This window comes from Cetorhinus maximus, chromosome 18 (assembly GCF_964194155.1).
Source record: "Cetorhinus maximus chromosome 18, sCetMax3.hap1.1, whole genome shotgun sequence".
Lineage (NCBI taxonomy): Eukaryota > Metazoa > Chordata > Chondrichthyes > Lamniformes > Cetorhinidae > Cetorhinus > Cetorhinus maximus.
This window is the reverse complement of record NC_135896.1, coordinates 25,728,147-25,744,185: the sequence shown is the minus strand read 5'-3', so window position 1 is coordinate 25,744,185 and position 16,039 is coordinate 25,728,147. Positions and strand designations below refer to the sequence as shown.

Here is a 16,039-nt window from a genome sequence, read left to right as displayed (position 1 = left end):
TTCCCATGTAAGTACCGTGGAGGTGGGTACGTCGGGACTTCCCCAGGGCCCCGAAGCACATCAGTGACATGAGCTGAATCGGAGGCCTCTCCCTATATCAGAAGATTTGGGCCCATATTCCACCCAAATCCTCTTCCTCACATTCTACAATCTTTTCCAAATTACAAGCTGCAGATGGTTAAGCTTTCAGCTCTTGCCTTTCCTCTCTTCCCTCACCACAATCCTACCATTGTGTCTTTATCTTTTCAAATACCCAAGGACTGCCACCTGGTCAAGTAATGGTGCAGGAGCCTGAAGCACTAGAGGAGCAAGATATGGATGAAGAAGGAAGACCACCACTAGGTTTTCGCTTACAAGCACCAGTTCAGATACAGACAATGCACAACACTTTACAGAATGGCATAGTGGCAAGACCTGCTCATGGTGAGTCACAAATGGCCTGCAGCCAGTGCAACAACAACCATTTATGTCGCACTTTTCACATAATAAAACATCACGAGGCACTTCACAAAGGCATTATAAACCAAAAATATGACACAAAGCCACAAAAGGAGGCATTAGGGCTGGTCAAAGAGGGAGATATTGAGGAGTGTCTTAAAGGAAGAAAGCGGGGTGAGATGTTTAGGGAGGGTATTACAGAGCTTAGGGTCCACAACTGAAGATATGGCCACCAATGACGCAGTGCTTAAAATCTGGGATGCTCATGGGGGCGGAATTAGAGGAGCGCAGATCTCGGAGGGTTGTAGGGCTGGAGGAAATTACAGAGATAGGAAGGGCCAGGCCATGGAGGGATTTGAAAACAAGGATGAGAATTTTAAAATCATGACATTGTTTAACCAGGAACTGTTGTCAGTCAATGAGCACAGGGGTGATGGGTGAATGGTATATTGTTCACGTTAGGACATGGGCAGCAGAGTTTAGGATGACCTCAGGCTTAAGGAAGATAGAATGTGGGAGGCTGGCCATTGTTAACTGCATATTGTGTTTAATTGTATGCAGTTGTTGGGCATTAACTGCGGATAGACTTGTGTTCCTATAAAAAAGAACAGAAACTGTGGTTGTTGGATGGGAAGGTACGTGTTTATAATGTGAATCTCTGTAAATAAATGCATATAAAAATGTATAAAGATTGGCTCTAGTTCTATCCTGGCTTGTTGGAATATAACAATGTGTTAAAGAAGTCAAATCCAGTAGTAATAAAAGCATAGTGAGAGTTTCAGCAGCAAAGTTGCTGAGGTAGGGGCACAGACAGGCAACGTTACAGAGGTGGAAAGAGTCATTGTTATTGAAGGACTAGAAATGTGGTTAAAAGTTCATCTCAACGTCAAATATGGCACCGAGGTTACAAACAATCTGGTTCAGTCTCAGACAGTTGCCAGGGAGAGGGATGGAATCAGCAGGAAGGGAGCAGTTTGTGGCAGAGCCTGTAGACAATGGACAAGACTTAATGCACCCCCCCCAACTCACAGCGTGCTTTCGAGGTCAGAGTCAGAGGTTTGCAGGCTGGGGCTAGAAGATTAGAGAGTCTTTTTTTATTCATTGGATGTGGGCATCACTGGCTAGGCCAGCATTTATTGCCCACCCCTAATTGCCCTTGTTCAGGGGGCAGTTAAGAGTCAACCACATTGCTATGGGTCTGGAGTCACATGTAGGCCAGACCAGGTATTACAGCAGATTTCCTTCCCTAAAGGAAGTGAACCAGATGGGTTTTTACTACAATTTGCAATGGTTTTGTGGTCATCAGCAGACTTTTAATTCCAGATTTTTTTAATCAAATTTAAATTTCACCTTCTGCCATGGTGGGATACGAACCCAGGCCCCCCAGAGCAATACCTTGGGTCTCTAGAATACTAGTCCAGTGACAATACCACTATGCCACCACCTCCCCCTCAGTGTGGAGGCTGGAGAGATGGGAAGCTGTGGTGAGGGAGGGGGTCCTGGGGGAGGTGGGTGGGTAGCAAGGGGAGATTGGAGGCAAAGCCAGGGGTGTGGAGGCTGGAGGCGGGGGCAGAGAAACCAGAGGCTGGGATGGGGAAGGGGATCAGAGCGGGCAGCGAGATCAGAGACGTGGCTAGGGTAGTCAGAATCCAGGGGGAGATGACCGAACCGAGGCTGAGGGTGCAAATAGGACCGGTGATTGGATCAAGGGAATCAAAGACAATCAGGGGAGAGGGAATAGGAGGCGGTTTGTGTTCTATAAATATACGATCAGGAGGAGAAAACTCCACCTTCAGGTAAGCATATTTCATAAAGTTTCCTTGTTGGTTGTGACCTGACAGAGGTCTCAGGGCTTGAATCTCCAGAGTTCAATGGCCCTGTAGCTATATTGCCAAATGTGGTAGCTAATCTTTTGAACGTCTTTTTCCTTTAAGTGCTACTTTACCCAGGAGATATCAATGATCTTTGCTGAGAAGGTTGCTGTGACAGCCCTGTGGAAGTTAGTGCAAAGGCAGCCTCACCACATCAAACAAAATGCAGCACTGGAAGTTACTGGCATCAAAAACAAAGGAAAAAGAACCTGAAACAATTACAGTACTAACAATCAGAAGCCTGGTTTTAGAACTTGGATTTGCTTCTGTTTAAGACACTGAAACAGATGAAGCTGTTGACTCATATTTTATCACCTCCTTCCATTCCAGGGCCATTGATTAACCTACGAAGTCAATGAAATCAATGCATAAATTGGTTTGGAGGATAATTTGGTAATCTTTCTATAGATGATTAGTTGGGAACTGCACAGCCTCGGGGCTGTAATAATATGTCAAATATCTTTAGAAATGTCATTACATGCTACAGAACAGAAAACATGAAAGATCCAAGGCTGCAAATGAGCGCTGAGGGAGCAAACAATGAGATGAAACATACGCCAAGCAATATATTCAGATGTTTAAGTGATCCACTGAGCAATATAAAATTAGTTCTCTATCATGTACACAATTCTGTTCAACTGAACAATGATAGAAACATCCAAAGTAACATACTGAGGGCATCATCATTCTTCTATTATTACAGAATGCTAGAGAATAGAACATCATACCATATTTTGTAATTTGCATACAACAGATAAAGTATATTTAACAAAAGCTACACAGGATTCCCTCATTATAAATACATTAAATCAGCAATAGAAAGGAAATACTACCTTTTGTTGATTCATCTTCAATGGGTTGTTTAAACACTGTAATGTCTTTGAAAGTGCATAAAAATAAAACCACTTTGTCATATTCATTTCTTATGGGTGCAATCTGCATGTAGAACCAAACTGGAGTTCCTGCCAACAGAGAAAACAATACACTGAACAGGTCATTCCATAAAACAAAGTCAACACATGCGTTTGTTCTGAATGACCAAATGGTCTTGTTTATTGCCGACACTATTTACATTTGATTTACATTTAGCTGGATCACTGAAAATCCCTCATTTAACCCCTCTGGCTCAAAGGTTTTGGTGCCTGTAGGCCATAAGGCAAAGAGGGAAGAATAATGTCACCCTTTTCCACATGTGCCACATGTGTGAAAACACAATTTCAGGTGGGGCCAGTGGATGTCGCATCAGTGTAATTAGTGCCTTTGGGTCACTAATAATAGCAAGGGAAATAACCTGCTCTCCCAACCCAGTTACTTAGACCAGGCTGCATTTGGTCTCATGCTGACTGTATGGCAGTAGCCGAGGTGGGGCAGCACATAGAGAACAGTGGTCATCGGGCCAGATGATTCAGGGCATGGAAAAATGGTGACCATAGCATTAGAGGTTTAAACTTTGGGAAAACAGATTTGAGAGGAGAATGCGCGGACAGGTAAGGCCAAATAGAGCAGGGCTGAAAAAAAGGAGCGGAATACTGGCTAAATGGTTCTGATTTTAAAAGATGATTGAGAGGCGACTGGCAGCAACTATAATTAGGAGCTGTAGGAAGAACAGTGGAAAGTGATGACAAGCCTATGTGACAGGGAAGACACAGTTAGGAATAGAGTGAAGGGATTCAACTTCCGGAACAAAAACAGAATTACCTGGAAAAACTCAGCAGGTCTGGCAGCATCAGCGGAGAAGAAAAGAGTTGACGTTTCGAGTCCTCATGACCCTTCAACAGAACATGAGGACTCGAAACGTCAACTCTTTTCTTCTCCGCCGATGCTGCCAGACCTGCTGAGTTTTTCCAGGTAATTCTGTTTTTGTTTTGGATTTCCAGCATCCTCAGTTGTTTGTTTTTTTTTCAACTTCTGGAGTTTGTCTTCAACACACCATAGTAAGAACTAATATAAAGGAAGACCTCAAGAACAAAAAATTGTTAAAATGGATAAACATGCGCCTAACTTTAAAACTGCTAGGGAAACTAGCATACATGAGAGAAAAAAAATACAAGTACAAATATCGGGAAAAAGGGAGACATCTACAAAAAGGTGGTATGGTCAGTGAAGTTATGGACGTACCAGAAAACTGAATGAATTATTTACTTTTGTATTAGCAAGGGAACAGAACAGTACAGTACAGGATGTTAAGTGTTTTTTTATGATAGCCACGATGATGCATTACTAGTAGAATTTGTGATACATTCCTGAATTAGAAAAGACCCCAGGGAATAAAGTGTTTAAATTGAATGAGATTTATCTTTAAGAAACTCAAAAATGTGTTTCCTGCAACTACTGGTGCAAATATTCAGAAATTCTTTCAATAAGATTGCGGTATTAAGGGATATCAAGTGTAGTGTTCTTATTTAAAAGGAAACCTGGGATCAATTGACCATCACTCTCACTGTGATAATTGATTCTGGAATTTTCACCGACAAGTTGATTGAGCATGTAGGAAGTATTAAGAATCTGCAGTGGGTGTCTACTTGGGTTCTGTGACATCAGTGACTTCACTAAATAGTCTAGCTGCCTGATTTTTTACAGAAGTTTACTCCTACCATCTTGGATCTGCTGGTCTAGTAACAATATCCTGGAGTCTAAAGACAAGTCTCCCTTGTGATCCAGGCCGCAACCCTGTGTCTCAAGCATATATACTCCTTTAAACTATCAGACAACAGTGGGAGAGGTGTCATTTGATTCAGATGCTTTACACCAATGATAGACAAAATGTATGGAACATTGAACATAATGAATGTTATGCTTGGGATAATCGGTACACAATCTGTTCGCATTCTGTTACAAAGGATATGTATTCCAACAGTCCATCAGGGGAAATTTTATCTTAATATAAAAAAGGATAGTATCTCTCCCTGCTAGCTATCCTAACAAGTGCAGAGTTTGTTTCTATCCAAAAGCCGTGACTAAAGCACCTATTGGCAATGGCATGCTGAGATGGATTGAACGGATACTGGACAATAGGAAACAAAGGGTCTGCAAAGTGTACTCGGCAAAGTGGGGTCCTGCAAAGTTTGCTTTGAGACAGCTATTCCTCAATATTTTAAGGAACTACCTGAATGAAGGTGATCTTTGAAAGCACAGGGATAATACTGAAGTAGCAAGGTTGATTAACACTATGAAGGTGGGGACAAACTATATGGTGATTTGGGCTGTTTGGGGAGGAAAGCTGATAGCTCAGAAATAAAAAAAATAAACAACTGAGTTGTAGAATTGATGAAAAAGTAATGAGATTGAGGCCAAGGCAGAAAAATACGCAGGGGCCAGATTGGAGGAGGAGGGGAAGGCTTCTTCAAGACCCTATCCCACCATTGGTGGAGCAGACAGCTCTGCTGCCACTTTGTGCAAAGTGGGCCCAGAAAGCAGTGGTAAAGGAAGCAGATACCAAGAAGAACTAGAGATAAAAACAAAAAACTATTGCGGATGCTGGAAATCCAAAACAAAAACAGAACTACCTGGAAAAACTCAGCAGGTCTGGCAGCATCGGCAGAGTCATGAGGACTCGAAACGTCAACTCTTTTCTTCTCCGCCGATGCTGCCAGACCTGCTGAGTTTTTCCAGGTAATTCTGTTTTTGTACCAAGAAAAACTGCCAGGGATCTGTACCCCATCTGCATGAACATTTGCATGTGGTGAGCAGAGAACATCAACATATGTCAGCGACAAAGAAAAATCCAGCTTGGGGTGTTGAAGCAGTGATGGGCCTCACAACTGCAATTCTCCCTTATTCTCCACCCCTGTTCTGCTCATTGTCGGTGGGATTATCAAGAAGAATATACCACTTGAGATTTTCTGCGTTTCTACGGTGTACTACTTCAGGTACTGCAGGACATAAAGGGATGCCTTCTCCAGACAGCAAGGAATTCAGAATACACAAACAGGCATGTAGCGGTAGCTATTAGTATAACTGAGTGATTTGTTACTCCATGTATCTGAGCCTAATTGGCAAAACCCAAAATGCCACACAGGAACACAAGCATCATTGCCAGAAATGTCTCGCAGAAACCAGGAGAGAATCTATTACAGCTTATTGTTGAGTGACACGATTCAGATGTGTACAGCATCATTTGTTAAGTTCACTGGATGAAATGGCACTCGCAGCTTAAGTGCTGTGTGGGAGTTTTGCTTTTTCATAGCCAAAGCAAATGTTTTCTGCTGTCAATCATGCCAAATTTTGCAAATCCAATGAGCCATTTCCCCTGCCGTCTATTAGCTATGGTGCATGGCTTTAGCAATATAGTACAAAGCAGTGAGTAGAGGTTGCATATGCCCATCAGCTGATGGGCCAACATTTCATGCCTGCCACAGCGTGCATTGTTCTAGCAAAGCATTTGAAAAAATGTATTAAATAAAACCTTACAAAATAACATTATTGCCTCTATTTCCATTTTAAATACAGATTTAGCTTCTTCCCCTTTAAATAAAAACTGCTACTTGAATGTGGATCATGCCTGATAGATTGTCCATCCTCTCTTTCCTCCTGCCCCCTTTTTTTCCTGATTGTTAGATGGAATTTCAAAGCAAATGTGAGCTTGAAATAGATTGACCCTGTCTTATTAATATTGATTCAGTGATATAAAAATAGCTCATACTGCTGTTTAAAATTGTGCAACAGTGGTTCAAAACACTGTGCAGCTCAAAATACACAGCTCAGAGAATAAATTCAGCTTGTAAATTATGTAAACCTTCATAATCAAATGGAAGCGACTCTACACAGACTCTCAACGCTATCCAGTAGTTCAAGTTGTCCAGAATTTCATCCATCAAGTGAGCAAGGGGTAGGGTAAGGGTTTTAAAAGAGATGGTTACAGAGATAGTGGATACATTGGTTTCGAACTTCCAGAATTCCCTAGATTTTAGAAAAGCTCCTGTGGATGGAAAGGTAGCAAACATAACTCTGCTATTCAAGAAAGGAGGGAGAAAGAAATAAAAGGATCTAGTTAGCCCGACATCTGTAGTAGGGAAATGCTAGATTCCATTATTAGGGAGGTGCTAACAGGGCACATGGAAAATAATTCAAAGACAGGGCTGACAACATGTGTTTATGAAAGGAAAATCATGTTTGACAAATCAGTTTGTGTTTTTTTGAAGATGTAACTAGCCGGGTAGATCAGGGGGTACCAGCGGATGAAGTGTATCAAAAAAGCATTTGATAAGGTGCCACATAAGAGATTATTACATAAAATTATGGCTCATGTGGAAAGGGGTAGTATATAAGGATTGATAGAGGATTGGTATAATCAAGGAATAAACAGGATATTTTAAGTTTGGCAACTAGAAACTAGTGGGGTATCACAAGGATCAGTGCTTGGGCCTCAGCTATTTATAATCAACATCAATAACCAATCACCTAGACAGAGGGAGGGACCTAGTGTAGTGTATCCAGGTTTGCTGACCATACAAAGCTAGGTAGAAACAGCCATGAAGAAGATGCAAAGAGGCGGCAAAGGGAAATAGACTGGTTAAGTCAGTGGGCAAGATTGTGGCAAATGAAATATAATGTGGAGAAGTGTTAAGTTATCCACTTTGGCAGGAAATATAGAAAAGCAGAATATTTTTTAAAAGACTGGGAAATGTTGGTACTCAGAGTCCTTGTACATGAATTATAGAATGTTAACATGCAGGAACAGCAAGCAATTAGGAAAGCAAGTTGTATGTTGGCCTTTATTACAAAGGGATTGAAATATAAGATCAGAGTTCGGAAACTCAGTCACTAGAAGGGTTTAAAATTGATAAGGAGGATGTATTGGATAAGCTGTCAGTACTTAAAGTTGATAAGGCACCGGGACCAGATGAGATGCATCCAAGAATATTGAAGAAAGTGAGAGTGGAAATTGCGAGGCACTGGCAATAATCTTTCAATGTTCCCTGGATTCAGGGAAAATGCCAGAGGACTGGAGAATTGCAAACATTATGCCCTTGTTCAAAAAAGGTTGTGAAGATCCGCCCTGCAACTACTGACCAGTCAGTTTAGCTTTGGTGGTTGGGAAACTTCTAGAAACAATTATTCGGGATAGAATTAATAGTCACATGGAATGGATTGATTCAGAAGAGTCAGCATGGATTTGTTAAAGGAAAATCACATCTAACTAACTTGCTGGAGTTTTTTGAAGAGGTAACAGAGATGGCTGATGAGGGTAAGGCTGGTGATGTGGTGTATATCGACTTCCAAAAGGCATTTGCTACAGTGCCACGCAACAGACTCGTGAGGAAAGTTATAGGTCATGGAATAAAAGGGACAGTAGCAACGTGGATACAAAATTCGCTGAGGGATAGGAAACAGAGAGTAATGGTTAATGGGTATTTTTCGGGCTGGAAGAAGGTTTGTAGTCGAGTTCCCCAGGGGTCGATATTGGGACCCTTGCTTTTCCATATATATGTAAATGATCTAGATCTTGGTGTGCAGGGGACAATTCCAAAGTTTGCGGATGACACAAAACTTGGGAGAATTGTAAACTGTGAGGAGGACAGTGTAAAACTTCAAAAGGCCATTGACACATTGGTGGAGTGGGCAGATAGGTGGCAGACAAAGTTCAATGCAGAGAAGTGTGAGGTGATACACTTTGGTACAAAGAACATGGAGAAACAGTATCAAATAAAGGATACTATTTTAAAGAGTGCAGGAGCAGAGAGACCTGGGTGTATATGTACATAAATCATTAAAGGTGGCAGAACAGGTAGAGAGAGCTGTTTCTAAAGCATACAGTATTCTAGGCTTCATTAATAGGGGCATAGAGTACAAAAGCAGGGAGGTTATGATGAACTTATATAAGACACTGGTTAGACCTCAGCTGGAGTATTGTGTACAGTTCTGGAAGCCACACTATAGGAATGTGAACACATTGGAAAGAGTGCAGAAGAGGTTTACGAGAATGGTTCCAGGGATGAGACATTTCAGTTATGAGGAAAGATTGGAAAAGTTGGGACTGTTTTCCTTGGAGAGGAGAAGGCTAAGAGGAGACTTGATAGAAGTTTTCAAAATCAAGAGTGGTCTGGACAGAGTAGATAGGGAGAAACTGTTCCCACTCGTAAACAGATCGATAACCAGAGGGCGCAGTTTTAAAGTGTTTTGCAAAAGAAGCAAATGTGAGGTGAGAAAAAAACTTTTTCACACAGCGAGTATTTAGGGTTTGGAATGCACTGCCTGGAAGTGTGGTGGAGGCGGGTTCAATTGAGGCATTCAAAAGGACGTTGGATAACTATTTAAATAGAAACAATGTCCAGGGTTACGGGGAAAAGGCAGGAGATTGGCACTAAGTTAAAATGCTCAGAGAGCTGATGCAGACATGATGGGCTGAATGGCCTCCTTCTACACCATAACAATTTGGTGATTCTGTGATAAGAGTAAAGATGTCCTACTACAAGGACTATAGAGGACTTTAGTGAGACCACACCTGGAGTACTGTGTACAGTTCTTCACCTAAGAAAGGATATATTTGCCTTAGAAAGGCAAGAAAGAGCGCAATGAATGTTCACTAGACTGATTCCTGGAATCAGGGGATTGCTGTATGAAGGAAGATTGACAAGGTGAGGCCTACATTCCCTAGAGTTTAATAGAATGAGAGGTGATCTCATTAAAATATATAAAATTCTAAAGGGGCTTGACAGGATAGATGCTGGGAGGATGTTTCCCGTGACTGAGGAGTCTAGAACTAGGTGTCACAATCTCAGAATGAGGGGTTGGCCATTTTGGACTGAGATGAGGGGAAATGTCTTTTTCGAAAGGGTTTTGTGAATCTTTGGAATTCTCTACTTCAGAGGGCTGTTGACTATATTCAAGACAGAGAGCGATAGATTTTTGGGTACTAAGAGAATCAAGAAATATGGGGATAATATGGAAGGTCGAGTTAAGGTAGAAGATTGGCCATGATCTCCTTGAATGGTGAAGTAAGCTTGAAGGGTTGAAAGACCGACTCTAGTTCCTATTTCTTATGTTCTTATGTCCTGAAACTGAAGAGATTTCAGTATTTAGTAAGTTGCATTGTTCAATCTATGTAGTCACTTTCACCCATTTCAATGATTCTGTCCAAACAAGCCTTAAAATCAGTTAAATAAATACAGAACAGATTGAGAATTTAGAGCAGATTGACTACCAGCTGAAAGAGAAAAATATGTTAATACTTCAATTTGATCTTTCAGTCACATCCAAAACAATTTATTGTTCTCCTTCGGATGCCAACCAATTTGCTGTGCACTTCCAACATTTTAATCTGATTTTACTTAAGACTTCTATCATTCATGATTTTTCTTTTTGTCCACTGATTCTCCAATGTTCTACTTAAATTCTCAAATGCTTCTTCTTCAGCTGCTCAAATGAAACCACTCACAAATTACTTGGCCACATTTTTCAGTGATATTTATTTGCCAATAATTAGTTTATAGTCTCTTTGCGAGACTAATGAATGTAACGTACTTAACAAACAGGGCTTAATGTAACAAAAGGGAGTACATGGCCAGAAAAACTCAAGCCTTCAAAACAGGCATCTACCCCACTCACGATACAGAGACTGCACCAATCAAATTCATCAATACCATCATGTGTGATCACAACACCCTTTTCAACCTTTTTGCTTTTGACAAAGTCAACCAGTCTCAAATGTTTCTTCTCTACAGTCCATCTCTCTGGTCTTGGTCCTTCATGGTTCCATTCCTACCAGTGACTCCAGCTCTAATGCTCCCTCCTCTACAGCCAAAACTGTAAGTCATACTTTTATTACCTTAATGCTGGTTTGTCTAGTGCTCTATTCGTCAGTCGTCCTGCTTCTGACTTCAATAAACCAGAGGCAATTCCACCTTCCTGAAGCTTCCAGCAGTGAATGGTGCATTTGCCAAGTGCACCTCAGGGAATCACAGGTGCCCAGCTGTAACTTTCCTTTCAAAGTTGTAGGAAAATCATGGGTTATGCACTCACAACTTACCAGTTTGCACTTCCTTCTAGTTCTACTCCTCAATGGGAATGCCGCGTTACAGAATCACACATCACAAATCATCCAGGGTGCCAGAGCCTAAGGCCACACTAAACCCACATCAATGTGACACCAATCCAGACCAAGTTACTGTTGTTTCCCATGTCCCAGACAATTGAGCTTTAAAATACTCATCCCCATAATCTCATGTCTTTATCCTTCCAACATAGTTAGTTCTCATTTCCTGCTCCCTCCACTCCACCAGCTGCTACTCCTTAAGCCGCTATGCACCCATTCTCTAGAACTCTGTCTCTCAGCAATTCTACCATGACCTCCCTTTAGGTTCCTAAAGACCCTTCTCTGTATCCATCACTTCAGTCCCTTCTAACTCTTCTTCTGCCTTGCTCAATCCTGCTTTGTGTGCACTGCCATGTAAATCACTTTGTCTTTGTACATGAGAACACTGTTATTGTATTAAGACGCAGGCCCCTTACACCAAGAACTTGCTTGGGTTTTTCCCTGACTGGCTGTTGTAATTTGGCAGATGATCAGCAGGGACTTAGGATCCACTGATCCTCTGCCAATGTTATCTTGAAGGGAAAACTCCAAAGCTATTTCTAGGCAAAAAAGGACCATTTTAAAACATCATGTTCATGTCTTCTAAGAGACTGTGTGCAAGTTATATTACCACTGACTATTCCCAAATGCCAAATAAAAAGTTACTACACAAGGTAAGGTGTTGGGGGTGATACATTAGCATGGATAGAAGATTGGCTAATTAACGGAAAAAAAAGTTGTGATAAACAGATCATTTTCATGTTTGCAAACTGTAACAAGTGGGGTGTCACAGGGATCATTGCTGGGGCCTCAACTATTTACCATTTATATCAATGATTTGGATAAAGGAACAGCCTGTATTGTAGTCAAATTTACTGCTCAAAAATAGGTAGGAGAACAAGATGTGCAGAAGACACGATCTGAAAAGGGATATTGTGAAGTTAAGAGAATGAGCAAAAAATTGGCAGATGGAGTAAAATGTGGGAAAATGTGAGGTTTGAAAAATAGGAAAGCAGAATTTTATTTAAATGGAGAGAGACTACAGAATGCAATGGTACAGAGGGATCTGGGTGCCCTCGTACATGAATTGGAAAGAGTTCGCATGTAGGTACAGCAAGAATTAGGAAGGCAAAATGGGATTTTGGTCTTTATCACAAGGGGATTGGAATATAAAAGTAGGGAAGTCCTGTTACAGTCAAATTGGGCATTGGTGAAAGCACAACTACAGTATTGCATATATGTTGATTTCTTTATTTAAGGAGGGATATAGTTGCATTGAATGTAGTTCAAAGAAAGTTCACTAAGCTGATTCCTAGGATGAAGGGGTTGTCTTATGAGGAATTTTGGGCCTGAAACTGAGACTGAGGAGTCTAGAACCAGAGGTCACAATCTTAGAATGAGGGATTGGCCATTTTGGACTGAGATGAGGAGAAATGTTTTTATTCAAAGGGTTGTGAACCTTAGGAATTCTCTACCTCAGAGGGCTGTTGACTATATTCAAGAAAGAGATCGATAGATTTTGGGTACCAAGAGAATCAAGAAATATGGGGATAATGTGGAAGGTTGGGCCTATGCTCACTGGAGTTTAGAAGAATGAGAGGTGTCTCATTGAAACATATAAGATTCTGAGGGACAGGATAGATGCTGAGAGGCAGTTTCCCCTCCTTGGGAATCTAGAACTAGGAGTCACAGTTTCAGAATTAGATGTCTCCCGTTTAAGATGGAGATGATGGGGAATTTCTTCTCTCAGAGAGTCATTAATCTTTGGAACTCTGTACCCCAGAGAGCAGCAGAGGCTGGGTTATTATATATATTCAAGGCTGAGATAGACAGATTTTTGATCAACAAGGGAGTCAAGGCTTATGGAGAACAGGCAAGAAAGCGAAGTTGAGGCCACGATCCGATCAGCCATGCTCTTACTGAATGGTAGAGCAGGCTCGAAGGGCTGAATGGCCTACCCCATTCCTATTTCTTATGTTCTTGCATCTAATTTATCTAACTTATCTAATTTTCTGAATAACCACAGATAATTCCTGAAGGTTAAACTTCTATAATAGGCCCAAATCTTCCGGTCTCTGGCTCATCAGAGATGGGATGTACGTTTGGAGATGCATGTTAGGACCCTGTGGAAGCCCTGATGCACAGACCTACGTGGGAATTGCATGGGAAGTTTAAACTTCCAATGGGCTGATTCCCTGCTGCCTGGGACCCTCTACGAATGTGTCTGACCTGAGCTCAGGGCGGAGACTTTGGCCTGATATGCGGGACTTACCTGGATACTTATTCTGGAAACGGCAGTTTAATACCTCATCTAACACCTGCGTTACTTAACTGCACATCACAACTGACCCCTCCAATACCCCCCCAAGCCCAAATAAACCCCCAATCTGACCCAGCTATCCCCCCACCACCCCCCTCACACCGCAGGACTCGACCTGATTACCCCTCCAAACCGACCTGCCCTGGTTAATTTAAGTTAATTGATTACTTAACGGCCTTACCAAGCCTTTTGGTTGTGGGCGGGCGTGCTGCCAGCTCCAGCGCGTGTCTGCCAACCGAACCACCGTGTGACTGCGCACTGATGTCAGCATGCTCGGCTAACATCAACACGCGTCGTTTCATGCTCGAGTGGGACGGGTGCACACCCGCCCACCGAGCAAAAATTTCTGTCCATAATGTTCTGTCGAATGTCTGATTATGTGCGTCTATACAGCTTCCATCATAAACAACATCTCAACCTTTGCTCTCACTTGGGGGTCTCCAATTTTACAAATATCGCCACATGGGAGCCACTCTGAAACTTAAGCCAGGATTTTTCCTATGGGGCAGGCTGGGCGGGAGCGGGCGCGGAGCCAATCACCACCCGCAATTGGCTCCGCGCCACCATTTTACGCGGACAGGCCAATTAAGGCCCACCCAGTGTAATGCGTGACCGGTAGCGCTCAGTGCTACCTGTGTGGGCGGAGGAGGAGGGAGAGTCGGAGCCAGCGCTCTTTTGAGCATGCGCGCGAAAGAGCGCTTCAATCTCCCTGAGGCATGCAACTGAAATTGAATAGATATTAAAATAATGAAAAATGATTTAAAAATGTATTTAAAGTGCGGACATGTTTCTATATTTGGGGAAATTTATTTATTTATTTTTAAAAAGCTTCAGGAAACCTCATCCCGCTCGTGGATGAGGTTTCCTGAAAAACGTGAAGGCCGCTTGGGCTTTTCGCCTGCCTGCCAACCTTAAGGTTGGATGGGCAGCGTTCACAAGTGGCTCAATTGATTTCTTAGTGGCCTTAATAGGCCGTTTCCATTTCAACCAACTCCGGTGCGCGCTCGCCGAACGAGATATCACAATGGCACGCGATGACGCTGGGACGTATGCCCGACATCATCGCACATCATTTTACCGTGTCGGGCTGCCCCCACACGCCGACCGGAAAATTCTGCCCTTAAACATGGATATGTCCAACAACAACAGCAAATAACGTTTATGGAATGCCTTTAATGCAAAAGGAAAGTTCCAAGATGCTTCGCAAATGGAAATAGGGAACAGAGTAGTGAGCTACGGAGGCACAGTTTAGGAGGAATCATAGAATCATAGAGCACAAAAAGATGCCATTTGTTACATTGTGCATGCTCAGGTCCTTTGAAAGAGTTATCCAGTTAGCCCCACTCCCATGCTCTTTCTCAATCTGCAGAATGACTGAAAATCTGAATTTTAAGACGGTGTCTAATAAGGAGAGAGGAAGGGAGAGGTGATGGGCTTTATGGAGGGATTCCAAAGAGTAGCTCAAAGCAGCTTAAAGCTTAGCGACCAATTCTTTGGCAATGAGAGGGAGGAAGGGAACATAAAGTTCAAAATCAGAGGATCAAAAGGTTTAGAAAAGATTAAGCTGAACAAGGTTGCAGCTGGAGGGTGTGCTAAGGCCATGCAGAGACTTGAAGATGGGGACAAGGAGTTTAAATTTAATCTGCTGGACAAAAAGTGTCAGCCAGCAAAGAGTGATGGACAATAGGACTTGGTATCACATGGCGCAGGTTGCCACGATTTTGCAGGTTCTGCTTTAGTGTGAGTGAGTGGCTGGTGCTGGGGTGGGGGTGGTGGATGGGTAGGGGGAGGTGGGAAGGAGGTTCCGCTGGGTGGAAATAGAGTTCATGATGGGAGCTAAAAACAATGGCCTCAGTTTGCCAGATATTAAATTGGAGGAAGTTGTAGCTCATCCATGACTTGATGTTAGGCAGACAGTCAGTCTAAAAGAACAAAGTGATTGCAGGATCAAAAGAGAGGTGATGATGCAGAGCTGAATGACATCAGCGTACATATGGAAGTTGACCTGTGCCTGTGGACAATGTTACCATGGGCAACATGCAGATGAGGAAGCCAAGAATAGAACCTTGGGGGAACTGGAGTTGATGATGCGGTGTAAGGAAGAGGAGCCGTTGCAAGAGATATGTTGACTGCATTTTAGTCTCTTCAATCTTCTTTTCACAGTGGCCAGAATTTTGCCCCTGGCGGGGGCGGGCAGAGGCAGTCGGGAAATCGATCACCACCCACGATCGGCACCGCGATTTCATGCTGGGCAAGTCTTATAAATGCGAGAGGCTGCGCTGAGCAGTGTCTGTGCAGGGTTGGGGGAGATGAGGTCGAGTGGGTCGAGTGCGAATTTCACGCAAGCGCACGAGTGAACACTTCATAATCTCCCTGAGGCACAGAGCTACCTCAGAG

At 42.6% G+C, this 16,039-nt stretch overlaps 1 protein-coding gene across 1 annotated transcript in view; it reads right to left on the bottom strand.

Annotated features, from left to right (window-relative positions):
- Positions 1 to 16,039, bottom strand: part of kcnh5b (potassium voltage-gated channel, subfamily H (eag-related), member 5b) — a 322,323-nt gene that overhangs the window by 216,783 nt on the left and 89,501 nt on the right. Inside the window, exon 4 of the mRNA XM_078563325.1 lies at positions 3,143 to 3,271. Within this exon, the coding sequence (XP_078419451.1) occupies positions 3,143 to 3,271 (129 nt within the window). The remainder of the gene's footprint in view (positions 1 to 3,142; positions 3,272 to 16,039) is intronic.